The sequence below is a fragment of the Streptopelia decaocto genome (genome assembly GCF_964273445.1).
Source record: "Streptopelia decaocto genome assembly, chromosome: 20".
In the NCBI taxonomy this organism is placed as follows: Eukaryota; Metazoa; Chordata; class Aves; order Columbiformes; family Columbidae; genus Streptopelia; species Streptopelia decaocto.
The window spans coordinates 3,347,859-3,364,620 of NC_138675.1; the positions used below are offsets into that span (position 1 = coordinate 3,347,859).

The window sequence follows — 16,762 nt, forward strand, 5'->3', positions numbered from 1 at the left end:
TATCCAGTAGAATAAAGGCCACCTACAGCTATTTCTTTCAGGTAATGTAGGGTCAGCCAACGCAATTCACTTTGCAGCTTATCTACTATTAAGTGCCATTCGGTGTGTGCAGCCAAGGGCAATCAAGGTCTGCTCGTTCACCACACTGGGAGAAACCTTGGTTCACCTTGTCCCTACTTATGCAGCCATTTCATATATTTACTTTACTCTTGGATGTTTCAGACGTATTATGGAGTAGCACAAGTTTCTTTTCTCCTCTTTCATTAAAGAAATGTTTAGCAAGCTGTGTAAAAATGAAATAAACAACTAAGGATAAATCAATTAAGAGATTTATATCCTTTCTGGTTCAATCCCACCCTGGTTTGTTTTTTCTTACTGCAACGATTCATTGACTGGAAACCAAGAGATGAAAATTTTGTTTTCAGTGATTTAATATCTTTTGAAATATTCCCAGAATGGCACCCAGCAACTCCGCCTGTATAACCCAGTTCTCATTTATTCCGCATGGAATAGGTCTCTCTCATATATAGCAGTAACAAGCTATATTAAGTAGTACTTAAGATCACCCTAAGCAGTTTACGCAGAGGCTTCCCTTGGCTTCCTGGCTCTCACCAGTTCACCGACGGCTTCCAGATATTTCTGACCCCCTTCGTAGTCCAGGATCCTGTTGGTGCTCGTGGGAAGGCGTCCCCGGCTGGAAGGGACGTACCGAGTTTTGGTTGGATGTTTCAGTTGCCAAATATCAAAAGGAGAAAGGGGCGGGCGTTGGTAGGAGACGGTGTAGACACTGTTCATCACTCCAGCTTCCTTCTTGTACCATTTTGTCATCAGGTACTCAAGGAGGCCATAGTTGGTGGGTGGTTCTGAGACAGGAAATGATTAAATGTTAGAAAAATGATAGAATTAAATTTTTGGTCCTAGTGTTTTTACTCCACAGTTGCCATATGGAATATTTGTACTGATAGCAGATTAAGGACAACACTGGTCATTTTGTTCCCAGGGCATGTGTGTCTACCCTCTGCCTGGAAGGGAGAATCACTGTTAGATATCAATAGAACAGCAGTAATGCCATAAATGTAAGGAGTCCTGATTCTTCATAGTCTCTCTGGTAGATATTTTAAAAGTTAACGGAGCTGTACGTGTCACTTAAATTGGGAAACATAGTATGACTGTGTGAATTCCCCCGCTGGATGTATCTCACAGCTCTCCTCGTTTCAGCTGTGACCTGCACTGGTGCATGGGGGAGAGAAATCTGTTCAGTGCTTGCTATGGTCATTAAGTATTGTTGTATGGATAACATATCCGCTTCATCAATCTGAAAAATAAGCTACTGATTGGGTGAGAAAGTAGCCAAAATGCACCGCAAGACCCATTTTTAGAATTAAAACAGAAGGAGGTCCCTGGCTCTGAGTCTACATATTGACCACTGCACCACATTCCATCCGTTTGAATTAATAATGCCCAAACCTACCAATAATGGGGAAATCTGATTTCTGAGGAATCCAGGAGAGCCTGCGTCCATTCCAGGTGCGGAGGGGAGGCAGCACAGGGTTATAACCGTGTCTGTTGTATTTATCATCATACTCCGACACTAAATATCGGCTTCTTGGTTGATCGTGATGGGTGAAGAGGTACTGTAGTGGCAGGCCCTGAAAGGAGACATAGATGAAACGCTGCTGATTGTCTTTCCATGTAGCATTGAGATGGCTCGACATGCTTTTGAGTCCCACTGTGCTACCAGTGATACCACAAAATGACAGTACATATATTACTTATAATTTAATCCCTGAAAATAAGAGCATTTGCACTTCAAGTAAAATAATTTTCCGGTTAAATTAAGTACCTACATCTGTATGGCATGAGATCTGATTAGTCTGATTTCAACACGTGCGTCGCGGGTTTGCAGATACATTTAGGAGGGCTGCGAATGAAAAGCCAATTGTCTTGCGCTGCTTAAGTGTTTCAGCGTGCACTAGCACTATATAGTCTGTCCGTCAGGAGAGAATGACAAGAATATTTGGGCGTGGAGAGGCACCTCGGAGAAAGGGACATTCTAGCAGGTGTTACTTGTGGGAAATATGATTGAAGTATTAGTCAAGGGTCATTGCTGTTCGGAATGCTGGCACACACAGCCCTACATTGGAAATTCCCTTTACTTGCCTCGTATTTCTCGGCCAGGGTTCTCCTCAGCAATTGGTCTGGTTTGTGATGTGGGAAAGAAACGAAGTCTGTGCTGTAGATGCTGCTGCCAGGTTTCTCAGTGGATTTTACCAACTGGAAAGATACACAACACTTAGTATAGCTGAGGGAATCTGAGAATTACAGCAGCTCTGTTCCAGTGCTGCTTCCTTCATCTACGCATTTAAAAAGCACTTATTTGGACACCAGTCTGTACTATGTACTCTGTCTCAGATGGTAAAGTCAGCTGGTGCAATTGTAAAAGACTGGATTGACTCCTTGCTGTAAATACAAGATACTGTACAGCCCTTGAAAAATTAGTCATGGTTTGGTGTTCAATACTTACACCTGAACTAGCACCTAAAACAAGTAATTCTAGCATAGCCAGGAGGATTTGCCCCGACAGCTCCAATATCGAACATAACTGGCATGTTTTGACAAAGTTAAATGTCTAACGGTGATAATTTGCTCAACTCTTAATTAGGGCATGTGATCTGTCGACCAGCTCTGCTAGCAAAGATGCTCTTGTTTATAGAAGCAAATGAAACCAATAGCCAAATAATTAAAGATCCTCTGATATAACCAATAATAAGTATTAAGTTATGGAAGGGGTAATGGAGCCTATCTTGTATAATGTTGGTATATACTATTAAGTTGTGTATATTGTTATATGTAAGTTGTACAGCAGTCTGAAGGGATTGCCATAAAAAGTGCTATAGCATTTTTAATGGGCTATGGTTATGTCCGCTGTGAATGGCACAATAAAACCCACGCTCGGGCATTGCTTCTGTCCTGGCTTAGAGAAGAATGGCAGATCATTAACAAAATGAATGAATGTAGGCTAAGCAAGATGCTCATCCTTCTCCTTTTATCACCCTTCCAAGACAAGCCTGGCCTCTGTTACAGCTGCAGCAGGGTGCTGCCTCCAGAGCGCTGGTTCTGACCCGCTCCGCTCTCTCACATCTTTTCCCTGCTCTTACCCGTGCCCTGTCTTCCACCCAGTTTCCAATGAGAACTTTAGTAGAGTATTTGGGTTTAACTTTCCACCAGTTCTCTCCATCCATATTTCCTTGTGTCACCAGCACTACCCCCCCTGGTTTTTGGAATTGTCTGGTTGGGTGGGTGAAAGGTTCCTCAGTGCTCCAGTGCTAAAACTGGGGCAGAAAGGGGCTCCAGTCCTGCTGCCGGTGTGCTGAGAACCACGGGTGATGCGTGGAACTGCTTGGCCATAGAACCATCTGTTCATTGTCCCCATGGCGACTGTTGTTCCATCAACCACATTCTAGGCTGCATCAGATTCACTCTTGAGCAAAACAATGGTTCCTAACCCCCTCAAGTCAGCGGGGCTGTTTTCTCTAATAGGTTTCAGAATAAGAGCGCAAAGTATGTCTTCAAATCTTATGATATAAGTGGTGCTCTCTCTATGCAAACACACTACACATACCTGCACAACACACAGTCTCTCTTCACACGGACGCGTTTTATTTTAAACAAGTGGGACAAACCAGGATGTCCATTCAAAACAATATAATTCTTTATTGACGTAGCTAAAGGCTAAGGGCTTGCAGCATGGTACAAGCTTGTAAAAGCTTTGCATATTCCATGTTCCAACTAACAGCTGGAATAAGGTTCTGATGAGCCTTGGTTATCTTTGATTATGGCTGCCCTTGATTGACTACCCATCACCTGATATTAAATATCCTAAAAAGATATTTTTCTAGATTGAGGCATGAACAGACTCGTGGAATCTAAGGTGTTTACTATAAGCTTTTTAGGAAGTTAACAACGCTGTCCAATCCCCTTTTCCCAGATGGAAAGGAGAAACCACAATAATCATATAGGCTTATGATTCCATGGAATCCGTCCTCGAGGTGGTACCAGGTCACGGGAACACCGTTGTCCTCCAGTCTCTTCTTGTAAAGCAAGCCGTCGTCCCGCAGCACGTCGTACTCACAGGTCAGGATGAAAGACTCGGGCAGCTGGTGAACAACAGCGTCTTCGGCCAACAGTGGGCACAGGTTGGGCTCACAGAACCTTTTCACTGTCTCATAAACTTCAGCTACAAAATCAGTGGGCGTAAGTGGCTTCACACCCCTGACCTTAAATTTTTCGGGGATATTATCTGGACTCACCCACTTCCTGTACTTCAGCCTCATGTCTGGAGGAATATGAGAGCCCTCCAAGACCTCTTGCATGTGCAGTGCGTGCCCATTTAGGTACTGCAAAGCAAAGAAAGCGGCGCGTTCTCGAAATAAGAGAGGGACTCCCCGATTTTGATGATAGGATGGTAAATTGAAGTCCAGTGCCTGAAGACCTGGGTAGATCAAGATCTGAGCACGCAGTTTGGGGAGGTCTGATCTACCTGCGAGGGTCTGGCAAACAGCAGCTGCCAGATTGCCCCCAGCACTGTCCCCGCAGACAACGACATTGGCAGGATCCACGCCATAGTGCTCGATATTGTTCATAAAGTGCAGGGTGGCATTGAGACAGTCTTCATACGCAGCAGGGTATTTGTGTTCAGGGGCTAAACGATACCTAATACACAAAAAGAGGCAAGTGTAAGAGAAGGAAATGTGTTAATCAGGAAATGGTATCCCATGCTGTCTTTCCAGCCCTATCATTTTGGGGTGGTTTTCTTCCAGGTTGGGACACTTGGTACCTCCTAAGCAGGCATTCCTCAGTTAGTGATTGCAGATAAGCTGTAAATTGTCTGTTCAAATACAAAGGCTCAGTAAAGTAGGATTGTCTTCTGATGAAGAGCCTGCCAGAGCCTTTGAACATTCCTTAGTCATGCTGAAATCACCCTGTGTATTCTTGACAAGATAATTCAATCATTTTGAGCCTCTGCCTCCTATGTGTAAAATGAGAGTAATACAGCGTGTGACTATTCTCTCTTTTTCTATACATCACAGTTGCTTGGAGCACCTTATTACATGTCCATATGTTCAGCACAAGGAAGACTTTTTTAATCTAAGTTTTTGACTGGCTTTTATAGATTTTCTTAGTGTGCCAAATATTTCCATTTGGGTCGTTTCTGAGTGTATCAGGGCATGAACAGTTAAGAGCTGTGAAATCTCTGTTATAACTATTTGCTTCTTTATGGACTTCACTGAATTCTAAAGAAATTTCTCTGCAAAAAATAACATCTCCAAACCCGGTGCAGCTCTGCTGTGGCACCAAAGCAACAATAATCAAACAATAGATCTGGGTAGGGTTCACTTACTGAACAGATACAACTACCGATTCACTTTCTCTGGATATGTAGCGGCATACTTTTTCATAGGTATCTGGAAAAGAAATGACGTATTTTCATTAGTGCTATGTGATTACCCTCATTCTTGAAACAGCCAGGGAATGTCATTCCAGAAAGGCATATGTTTGCCTTCAGACTTCCTCCCAAATCACATACTGAAACCTCTTATTTCAATATTACAAAAAGATGAGTGTTCTTTCTGTATTACTACAATTGCTCCAGCAGATATCTTACCGAGACTTCCAAACATCCAGCCTCCTCCATGGAAGAAGATGATTCCTCTCCTTTGCCCGTCAGATGCAGCTTTAGGCTGATAAACCCTCACAGGAACTTTGTTAAACTGCAGATCCTGGATAAAGAGCTTTGGGTCCACCCTTAGTTTCCGGCCCTGCCGCACGTATCGGCCAAAAGTGATCTGACTGCAAAGTCCAGTCTTCTCCAAAATCCTCCCCTGTTAGAGGGAAAAGAAGTTGAAAAGTCTTGAGTACAACGGATTTACTGAGCAAAATCAAGAGGCTTCATTTCCCAGTGATCTTGCAAACTAGAACATAAATCTGATGTAAGAGGTGAACAAACAAGTAGCTGGGAACCAAATTAATTAATGGAATCAAACAAATAAACCGTTACAGTTCAGCTGCTAAACAAGATCCCAGTTTTAAATGCCCAATGAGAGTCTGTCTTTATCCATTCCCTTGTTGTCACCTGCTAGTGGGGTTCAGGAAAGCTGGGTTGCTTTGTCAGGGAATTTCAAGAGGATGTAAATGGTGTAAGAAACAGTGTGGAGGAAAAGAAGGTCTGTGTGATAGCAAAGGTGATGTTGTGGCTAAAGGAGAAAACCAAAGATTTAAATTAAAAGATAGAGCAAGTGAGAGAGGAAGAGTTCAGGCGAGCTCTAATGCTGTTTATGCAATGCTGGAAAAGGGAGTCCAGGGATTAAGTAAAGCAGCCCTAACCGGATTTGGTACCACGAACGTCAGCCGTGGCAGGAGCAGTTGAAGAGCTGCCGTTTTCCTTGTGCAAGGTGACTTCGCCTCAAGGTGAGGGCTCTTACCAGAGATAAGAGCAGCTCAGCTCTGAATTCGAGACTTAAACCGACACCGCGGGCTGGCAATATCTGTTAACGAGCCCCTCGCTACTTCTGAAAGTAAAATGAGTTTTGCCCAAGATATGAGCAAGGTCCGCCGGAGTGCTCCCCCCATGATGCGCAGCCCCACGCTTCCCATGAGATGCGGGGGCGTGTGGACCATCACCCAGTCTCCTTCTTTTTTTGCTTCCCAGCGCGGTCCGCGGGCCGGGGTTTGATGCATCGGGCGGGGGTGCCCGCCCACCCTCACCGCGGGGGGACCCCGGCGGGGCCGGACCTGCGGAACCGCGTATCCCCCATCCCCGGCTCGGCTGGAAACACCCTCCCGCCCGCCGAAACCACCAGCGCGCCGGAGGGCGCGACTCACCAGGGCCGCGGTGCCGAGGAGGACCGCCAGGACCAGGCGCAGCTTGGCGGGCTGGTTCACCCCGGGCGGGATGTCGTAGCTGGGGAGGCCGAGGAGCACGGCGGCCAGCGCCGCCGCCAGCGCTGCCAGGGGCAGGAGCAGCAGCAGCAGCGCGGGCAGCAGCGCCATGGCCCGGCGGCCGCCCCGCGGGGCTCCCGGGGGCTCCCCGGCCCGCGGCGGGGCCCGGCAGCGTCCGCCCGCCCGGCCCCCTCCGCGCCGCGACCGCGGCCCCGGCCGGCGGCGTCACGGGCCGTTTGTGACAGCTCCGCAAAGCCGCCGCAGGGGTCATGGTGCGGGCGGCCCCGAGCCCCGGGGGGAGGCCGCGCTGGCGGCTGGAGGAGCGGTGTAATCTCGGTTCAAGGAGGCAGAGCGTGACCTGCGCCCATCGCCGCGTCCTGCGGGGGCTCCGGGGGGTCCCCGGTGCTGCCGTTTGAAAGGAGCCGGAAAAGCTGCAGCGCCGGGGGGTTGCCAGGGCACCCGCGTTCCTGATGGATTCGTCTTCTCATGGCCGGGAGTGTGTCGTCTGTCCTTAAATGTAGGGATTCTTTGTCTGAGGACAGGTGAAGCCTTTGCAGTCTGAAATCTAAACGGAAGACAGCATTTGTTTTTGTAAAACAATCTGATTTCCTCAGTCTTGGGATTACTTTTTTTCCTTAGGATTTTAATGTCATCAATCTTATTATTTCGTGTATGCTCAGTACTGGTTTTCCTTGCTTCCATCAGCCGGGTGTAATGAAGCATCATGTCAAGGAATACACTGCCCTGTCCTGTAAAGAAAACTCAAAACATGGAGAAATATCACAGCATGAATTCTAAAAAAAAAAAAAAATAATATCAGGGTGCCTCTCTTAGAAAGAACATAAAAACATTTTGATTCCTATTTTTTGTGCCTTTGAGGTAAACCTTCCAGTACACACAGATCAAGAGCCCAGGTCACTCACCCTTACTGTCTTTCTAAAACCTGACCTAAGTGTTTGCTCTCTACCAGTATCTCTTGCCTTGAGCTTCAACGAGCATAATGGAGACACTGCAAATTAAGTAGGAGTTTGCAGAGCTATGGTTATTCCAAAACCAGGACAGCCCTTCCTTGCCTCCAGCAAGGTGTCCCAAATTAACTCGGGCCTCCTACAGCTGCTCTTGCAGATGTGGATCTGCCACACCCACTGAATAAATGTAGGATCTCCTCACTGAGACCTTGATCTGGTTTTCCAGAGCTTTCCTCCAACTCACTATGTACCTAACCTGTACTTTTTACCTAGATAAAATGAAGTCATGCTTTGGAGCTTATCAAAAGGATATCACAAAGATCCTGACAGTAATTTACAGGAGTTATTTAATCCAAATAAAGTAAATAATCTGGTAATTAAATACAAGGAATCAATCAGGTGCTGATTTGAAAGAAAAGGGATGGAAACACAACATATGGAAAACATGAAAACTGTAGAGACTGAACTGTCAATAGGCTCATGAGGACAAAGACCAGTGTTGAGACAGTATTTGAAGTTCATGAATATCAAAATTAGTATTTTACATATCAAAAGGTATCACATTTTTGCTGTAAAGTACTACCTGAGGTTTAGGAGCCTAAATGGAGACATTAGTGGGACAAACATAAAGAGGGAAAATTGTTTTTACAGTCCTTTTATGAATTCAACAATTCTGTCCAATCCCCTTTTCCCAGATGGAAAGGAGAAACCACAATAATCATATAGGCTTATGATGCCATGGAATCCGTCCTCGAGGTGGCACCAGGTCACGGGAACACCGTTGTCCTCCAGTCTCTTCTTGTAAAGCAAGCCGTCGTCCCGCAGCACGTCGTACTCACAGGTCAGGATGAAAGACTCGGGCAGTTGCCGAATAACAGCGTCTTCAGCCAACAGTGCAGATACGGTGGAGTCAAAGAATGCTTTAACTTTCTCAAAAACTTCAGCATTGAATTCATGGGGCTTGTGTGGTTTGTAGCCTCTGACCTTAAATTTTTCAGGGATATTATCTGGACTCACCCACTTCCTGTACTTCAGCCACATGTCTGGAGGAACATGAGAGCCCTCCAAGACCTCTTGCCTGTGCAGTGCATTCCCATTTAGGTACTGTAACACATAGAAAGCGGCGCGTTCTCGAAATAAGAGAGGAACTCCTCGATTCTGCTGGTAAGATGGTAAATTGAAGTCCAGTCCCTGAAGAGCTGGGTAGATCAAGATCTGAGCACGTAGTTTGGGGAGGTCTGATCTACCTGCGAGGGTCTGGCAAACAACAGCTGCCAGATTGCCCCCAGCACTGTCCCCGCAGACAATGACATTGGCAGGATCCACGCCATAGTGCTCACTATTCTTCATGAAGTGTATGGTGGCATTGAGACAGTCTTCATACGCCGCAGGGTATTTGTGTTCAGGGGCTAAACGATACCTAATACACAGAGGCAACAAAATAAGAGCAGCAAATATAACTAAACACAAATTTTGTACAGCACCTTGGCTTTCCCTGTGTTGTTTGGGGGGTGTCATCTGCTAAACAGGTTTTTGTCCAGCGAGTTATCACAGATATAGCCACTGGGATGAAGTTGTGAGGATGTAGCATAGTTTAAGTCTTCTGAGATCAGCTCTGATTAGAACTTGAGTGATACGAGTTCATTTTACTTTTCTGGTGTAGACTGTGTCTGGCTTGTGGATGAAGTAATTCAATCAGTCTGCACCTCACCTTGTGTTAGGGTATTTTCTCTGGACAATTGTTTTGTTTTATTTTTCTTTATTTAAATAATGAGACAGTTATATTTTTCTGTATTATTAGTGTTACAATTTTGTTTGGTGCCAGCGTAGCTCTGTGTTGTGAGATACACAAACCTCACTTTGGAGTCTGTACTCTCCCTGCATTAGCAGATTCGGGGCAGAGGAGAAGAAATGAAAATAGTCCCCTTGAAATTCTGCCAGACCATCTGGGACCCTGGGGAAATGGTTTATTGAGGAGTGTTCGCACAGGACGTGCAGCACTGGGGTTCTGAGAAAAGCAGCAGGACCTCCACAGGGTAGCACTGACATAACTCACCCAACGGACACAACCACTGACTCGCTCTTTCTGGCAATGTAACGGCAGACGTCTTCATAGGTATCTGCAAAAAGTTGGAGGGTTGTCAGCTGCCCGCTCTAGGAACCTCTTTTTCCCGCCCTTCCCGACCCCCACACTGCCCTGTCCCCTCAGCGCTGCCGCCTCCCCTCGCGGCTCACCCGGCGCACCGAGCTGGCCGAAGATGACGGGAAAACTCGGCCAGATTTCAGACTTTCTGCCACATCTCGGGGCAGTATCATCCCCCCCCCGCTCCAGAGGATAACAACAGCAGCTCGCAGCCGCGGAGCGCTCAGCATCCCTGCCCGCCGTACCGGCGCTGCCGTACACCCAGCCGCCGCCGTGGAGGAAGATGGCGGCCGGCCGCGGGCCGGCAGGTGGCGCGCGGGGCCGGTACAGCCGCACGGGCACCCGGCCCAGCTCGGCGTCCTCCAGCCAGAGCCGCGGCTCCGGCCCCAGCCTCCTCCTGGACAGCGCGTAGCGGGCCACGGCGAACTCGCTGCACACCCCGATCTTCTCCAAAATCTTCCCCTATTGGAAGAGAGAGAGGAGAGCGCGGCTGAGCGGAGCGCGGCCTCCCCGCGGGAGGCTCCGGACACCACAGGTTGCTGTGGGGAGACCCCGCGCCCGCCTTCCCGCGGCTGCTGAGGGGACACCCGGGCTTCGTGTTGGCGGGTCAGCCTGCTCCAGAGCCTCTGCCGCTCCGGGCCGGGCCTCGCCAGAAAGCCGGCCCAGAAGACGGAGCCGTGGTGGTCCCAGCGCCATGGTGGCCCCTGTGAGGCTGCTGGTCGCCTTGGCACCGTGCGCCTGAGCAGGTAGGCCCGTGCGTCCCGCTCACGCTCTGACAGGCAAAGTGTCTTGGGGGAGGAAAAGAAATAGGTGTTTTTTTTCTCAGCGTCATCAATCCTTGGGTTTCGCACCAGCTTCATGCCACTTAAAGGCTCACAACACAGGTGTTGTTCCTCTCAAGTTCCCTGTGAGTCTGGTTTTATCTGTCAGTGTTACTGGAAGGCCCCAAGAATGGCCTGAAAACATCATCTGCGCTTAGCTGAAATGGACATCAAAGCAATCTCGCTTTCGATAAATAATTAATTTAAACTGAATTAGGGAAGCACAGCTGATAAAGCTTAGACTCTTGTGGTTGGCTTCATCCCTGTGTAATAGGGAAAACCTGACTGAAACTATGTGAGGTCTGACAGAATGATTTTACAAATATCACCCTCTAAAATCAGCCCCCCAAAAAGGAAAAGACTCATTTAAGTCTTTATGAAGCCAGCAGGATTCTATATATACATATACAACCTTACAAAAATAACACTGAAACCACATTTCTGGCAGAAAACATGGCAGAATAACTCACCAGAGCAGATGACATAACCATAGAAGCGTGGACAATTAGGAGCTTTCCAGGATGTTTCACTCCAGGAGGGATGCATATGTTAGGATACTCGGATCGAATTGTTCCTATAATTGTTAGTATGAATGAAGCAGTAAAAATCACCAGCAGTATCACTGGCAATATATAAATGAATGCCATTTCACTTAACCAAAGGCGAGGTGTCTTCACACGTGTATTTGTTTTAGCTTCCAGAGATAATAGTAAACCTTAGAGCAGTCCAAGTTAGAACAGATCTCTCGGGTGTTGCTGACTTTAAAAGTCCTTGGAAATGTTGCGTAAGGTGCCAGCACACATCATATTGGAGATGTGGCAGAGTGTGATTAATTTCCTGTTTAGCTTCACCTTAATTGTGGGACTGGTGCATGGCCTGGTATTTTGCATGATGTTTTCGGGTTGCAGATGTTATGAATGGCTGCTCAGAGACAGCAGTTAAGTGCTGAATGAATTTCTAGTTTCTGATGGGTTGCTGTTTACAAGGAGAGCCAGCTACCATGGAGGTTAAATTACCTCTTGTATCTGATCTGCAGGCACAACATATTGTTTCCTCAATTGTGACATTTGTTAAGTGGTTTTGAATATATAGTTTTAACAAGGACATTTAGAAAATAAAACGGGAACTAACATGATAAAAAAAGCTAACTAATATGTGCTCTACAAAAGTAAATGCATCAGCCTTGCTTGGCTGTTAGAGTATTTAAGCACAGGAGCAAGTTTTTCAGCGTACTCATATTTTTAATAAACATAGGAAAACATTTACACAAAGCTGTTAATAGAGTATCTTTGTTGGGCACAGTTGCAGCTTTGACTTAATTTTTTCAGGTCTAAAATACCAGTTACCCAGCCCATAGAAATCTTGTGCAAGTCAGTGACTGGGAATCTTAGACACAGGCATTGAATAGCAGTGTAATATCAGCAACTTCTCCTTTACCAAAATACCATCTTCTAGGAAGAATGAAACCATAGATCATAATTAAACAAAATGGGTCAGACCAGATGTTGTTTTAAGTTTTACTCCATCTTTAATATTTACTGAGAGAATAGCAAGTGTCTGCTCCAAATAGATCATTAAAATAGGCAGACTACACATAGAATACTTCAAACAGCACTAAAAGAAACTTGCATAGCATTCTTAAAATATATTTTGCAGTGATCACATTGACATAATTGATCGTTAACAGATTGTCCTACTAAAACCTCTCACATGGGGTTTATAAGCATAAAAGACCACAGAAAATTGGCAGTAGAAAGAAAGAAAATAGTTTCTATAAGCTTTTTAGAAAGCTGACAATATTGTCAGCACCCCTTTTTGCAGCTGGAAATGACAAAACATGTTTATCAAGTAAGTTTATGATGCCATGGAATCCGTCCTCGAGGTGGCACCAGGTCACGGGAACACCGTTGTCCTCCAGTCTCTTCTTGTAAAGCAAGCCGTCGTCCCGCAGCACGTCGTACTCACAGGTCAGGATGAAAGACTCGGGCAGCTGGTGAACAACAGCGTCTTCGGCCAACAGTGGGCACAGGGTGGGCTCACAGAATCTTTTAACTTTGTCAAAAACTTCAGGTGTGCAGTCTAGTAACACGTGTGGTTTGTAGCCTCTGATCTTAAATTTTTCAGGGATGTTATCTGGACTTACCCACTTCCTATATTTTAATTTAATATCTATAGGAATATGAGAGCCATCCAAGACCTCTTGCATGTGCAATAAATTCCCATTTAGGTACTGTAACACATAGAAAGCGGCATGTTCTCGGTATAAGAGAGGGACTCTTTGATTCTGCTGGTAAGATGGTAAATTGAAGTCCAGTGCCTGAAGACCTGGGTAGATCAAGATCTGAGCACGCAGTTTGGGGAGGTCTGATCTACCTGCGAGGGTCTGGCAAACAGCTGCTGCCAGATTGCCCCCAGCACTGTCCCCGCAGACAATGACATTGGCAGGATCCACGCCATAGTGCTCACTATTCTTCATGAAGTGTATGGTGGCATTGAGACAGTCTTCATACGCAGCAGGGTATTTGTGTTCAGGGGCTAAACGATACCTAATACACAAAAAGAGACAATTCTGTCTAGGTTTTATTGAGCTGTGTAGTTGGTTTATGCTTTTTCTTTCTATGGGTTGAATACAAATAAGAATATTTCTTTTTTATGTCTTTGTTACAGTGCAACTATATCCTCATAATCCAAATCATTACATCTGTATATTGATAATGATATTAGGTTGTCATTCAGGTAGTGCTTCTGTAAGCATCAACCAGAGTTTCCTTGAATAAGAATTAAGTAGAATATATGGCTTACTATTTGTTTATTATCAGTTTTGAGTTTGGAATTGGAAAACATTGACTGAAAACTTAATTTTCCAGCTAGATTATTTGTGGCATAGACAATGAAAACTGAGTCAGTCTCCAGTGGCTCCAGACAAGAGCAGAGTGAATTTGTAAATCACAAGCTTGAAAAGTCCCACAGGAACATTTATCTGGGAATGGTTGTTGCTCTGATCAGGGAAGCTGTAAGGTGATGCTCACACTATGGGAAATAATCTCTAAAAACAGCATGAGAAAAGACTCACCCAACAGATACAACCACTGATTCACTTTCTCTGGCGATAAAGCGGCATATGTTTTCATAGACCTCTGAAAGAAACATATTTGGTGGGGTTTGGGTTTGGTTTGGGTTTTTTCGCCAGAGTACTAATGTTATATATTGCATAAGTCAAAGAACTGCAAGAAGAAAATACTATCTACCTTTCTCTGTCCCTTCCTACATAGCTCCTCAGACCTGTACACCCTCATCTTCCTATTGCAGTATTTGCTCACTGTATTTTTCTCCTCATATCTCATTGTCCTTGTCTTTAAGAAAAATGCACATGGTGCACAGCAGATGCTTTCTTCTGACAGCAAGACTTAGAGTGCACCTCTGGTTACACTCCAACTTCGTAACTGCTACACATCAAATGATAATCAACTTTACCATTTATGAAGCAGATACATCTTTAACTAAATTGTAATATTTTTTCTGTTAGATATCTTACCAAGACTTCCGAGTATCCATCCTCCTCCATGGAAAAACATAACTCCTCTCCTTTGGCTGGCAGATGGAACCTTGGGCTGATAGATCCTTGTAGGCACCTTATCAAACCACAGGTTCTTGATGAGGAGCTTTGGGTCCACTCCTACAGGCATTCGATCTTGTATGTACCGCATAAAGCTAAGCTGACTGCAGATGCCAATTTTTTCCAAAATCTTTCCCTGTTCAAAGGCAAAGAGAATAGGGAGTTCACTCAAGAGCTTCTTTATTTTCCAAAACAAAGGCACTGTATGTGCAGTACACACGTGATGTCTAAGTTGTATATTTTAGTGGAATAGGTGTACAGGTGTAGTACAACTGAACAAAGAACAGTAGCCTCATGAGAAGTCTCATCAACAGCAGTGTTCACTGAAGAACACGATCCCAAATCAATGCAGCGTTAACAAAGACTAGTGAAATAATATTCTTTTGCTTTCTCAGCTTTCTAACATTGAAAACAAGTTTTGTTTTCACTGGTTATTCTGAAAAAAAAATGCAAATGAGAGCTACTGGTCCAACATAGCTTTGCAAAACCAACCAAACAAAAAAAGGTATAACATCTCTTTTGAAATATATTATTCGGTCAGGCCAAACCAGTACTTCAGTCTTTATGAAGATTTGGATCAAGCTTTTAATATTCACTATTTTGGTATGAATATTTCTCATTAGACCACCAGATTTGAATGGATTGTCAGTACAGTGTTATGACTCTCAATATATTTACCTATGAAAGACCTTTTGTTCAGTGACATCAGCTGTTTATGATGTTCTCTATGTCTGATTTTGAGGCTGAAGAAGCTAATACATTTTGCAAAATACTGATTTTAATTAATTATAGAAGCTAGTCTTAGTGTCTCTGATTGTATACGAACATGATAAAGTGATTTATTCTATTGTATTTGCTATTTTCCAAGCAGACAGGGGAAAACTTTCAAGAATAGTCTCCCCTTTACATTCAGCTTGTTCTGTTTCTTTCATCCTGTGTTGTTTACATTGCAGCGTACAATTCTGGTTATTGGTACTAATGGGCAGAGTATAGATGATAAAAAGAGAACTGGCTTGTCCAGCTGCTTAAGTAATCTCTTTCTGATTGCAATGTGTGCACAGCCAAAGCATGAGACTATATATCTAGAATTCATTACTGTAATCTACTATAATCTAGATTATTTCTGACAGATTATATATATATATATATTTCGTTTTAAATAGTTTGCCCTTCCTGGAGGTGTGTAAGTACTTTATTAAGTATATCTACAACCTCCGCTCTCTCATGTGTTTTTAATATCTTCCATCATGACAGCATCTATACATCTGTCATCACATGGAAATCCCTCTGATTTGGCAAGATCTTTGTCAGCAGAGATCACCTGAGGATGGGTGCTGGTAAGGCAAGAGAAGTCGGGCTGGCCAGGATAATTCCCATCAATTCCATGCTTAGCTGCTGCAGGAGTTATAAAAGTGTTCGGGAGAGATGGGATTCCTTCAGCTCCCCTTGGGCATCATTACCTCATTTTGTCACTGGTGTGACAAAAACTCCCCCTTCCCAAAACCAACTTTGAAATGGTCAGTTTCTAATTTTGTCTACAAAATAAATATGTGACTTCTCATCCCCAAGTCCAAGAAAAGCTTGAAACCACAGCCCAAAGACATCTGATACATTCTGAACCTAGAAATAGAAATGATCCAACGTGTATAAGCATTCTTAATCAAATTATTGCTAGGTTAGCACAATTCATTGTAGAAGCACAGTCAGACTTTCAAATGCTTGTGTGAGGCAGCATTTTCGTACTGCCTAATGTAAGAGCTAGGCAGGACTGTAATCATGCAGTGTAGTGCAAAAAACCTGGTAAAGGTTTCTTAAGTAAAACTCAGCTTCTATATTCAACATGTAGCATGAGAGTTATGCCCACTTCTCTCTCTGAAAATTAATTCCAAGCAGGATTCTAGCATTGCATTGTTTAAAATCTACAGGTACACCGTTCTTCCCCAAGAAATCACACAAGGTTCACTTACCACCACAGCTGTGCATATTATAAATACGTGAATGCTTCGGAGCTTTACAGGCCGATCCACTCCAGAAGGAATGTCCGAGTTGGATAAATCAAAATTAATTGCCCCCAAGACCAGTAATATAAATCCGGCAACAAAAACTGCTATGAATAACACCAGCAGTATGTAAGCAACTGCCATTTTGCTGAGCGGCAAAGTGACCTGAAATGTCTTTGATGTGACTTTCCCTGGTATCTTTGGCTTCTTACTTCCTGATTCTTTGTTCGTTAGAAGGTTGCTCTAGTGAAAACCTTTCCCCTCCTTTTTACAAA

The 16,762-nt window shown here is 44.5% G+C and overlaps 2 protein-coding genes across 2 annotated transcripts; both read right to left on the reverse strand.

Moving 5' to 3' along the window:
* Positions 1 to 576: 576 nt before the first annotated feature.
* On the reverse strand, positions 577 to 3,242 carry CFAP107 (cilia and flagella associated protein 107; the record flags this gene model as incomplete). The annotated part of the gene is made up of 4 exons (XM_082069859.1): positions 577 to 863; positions 1,472 to 1,649; positions 2,161 to 2,274; positions 3,159 to 3,242. 4 exons carry the CDS (start codon positions 3,240 to 3,242, stop codon positions 577 to 579), a joined length of 663 nt encoding a protein of 220 aa, XP_081925985.1.
* Positions 3,243 to 3,690: 448 nt separating this feature from the next.
* On the reverse strand, positions 3,691 to 16,631 carry LOC309448386 (uncharacterized protein; the record flags this gene model as incomplete). The annotated part of the gene is made up of 12 exons (XM_082069860.1): positions 3,691 to 4,713; positions 5,402 to 5,465; positions 5,666 to 5,882; positions 6,883 to 7,134; positions 8,679 to 9,327; positions 9,964 to 10,027; positions 10,296 to 10,512; positions 12,309 to 12,322; positions 12,651 to 13,417; positions 13,945 to 14,008; positions 14,407 to 14,623; positions 16,455 to 16,631. 12 exons carry the CDS (start codon positions 16,629 to 16,631, stop codon positions 3,939 to 3,941), a joined length of 3,477 nt encoding a protein of 1,158 aa, XP_081925986.1. The 3' UTR covers positions 3,691 to 3,938.
* Positions 16,632 to 16,762: the final 131 nt, after the last annotated feature.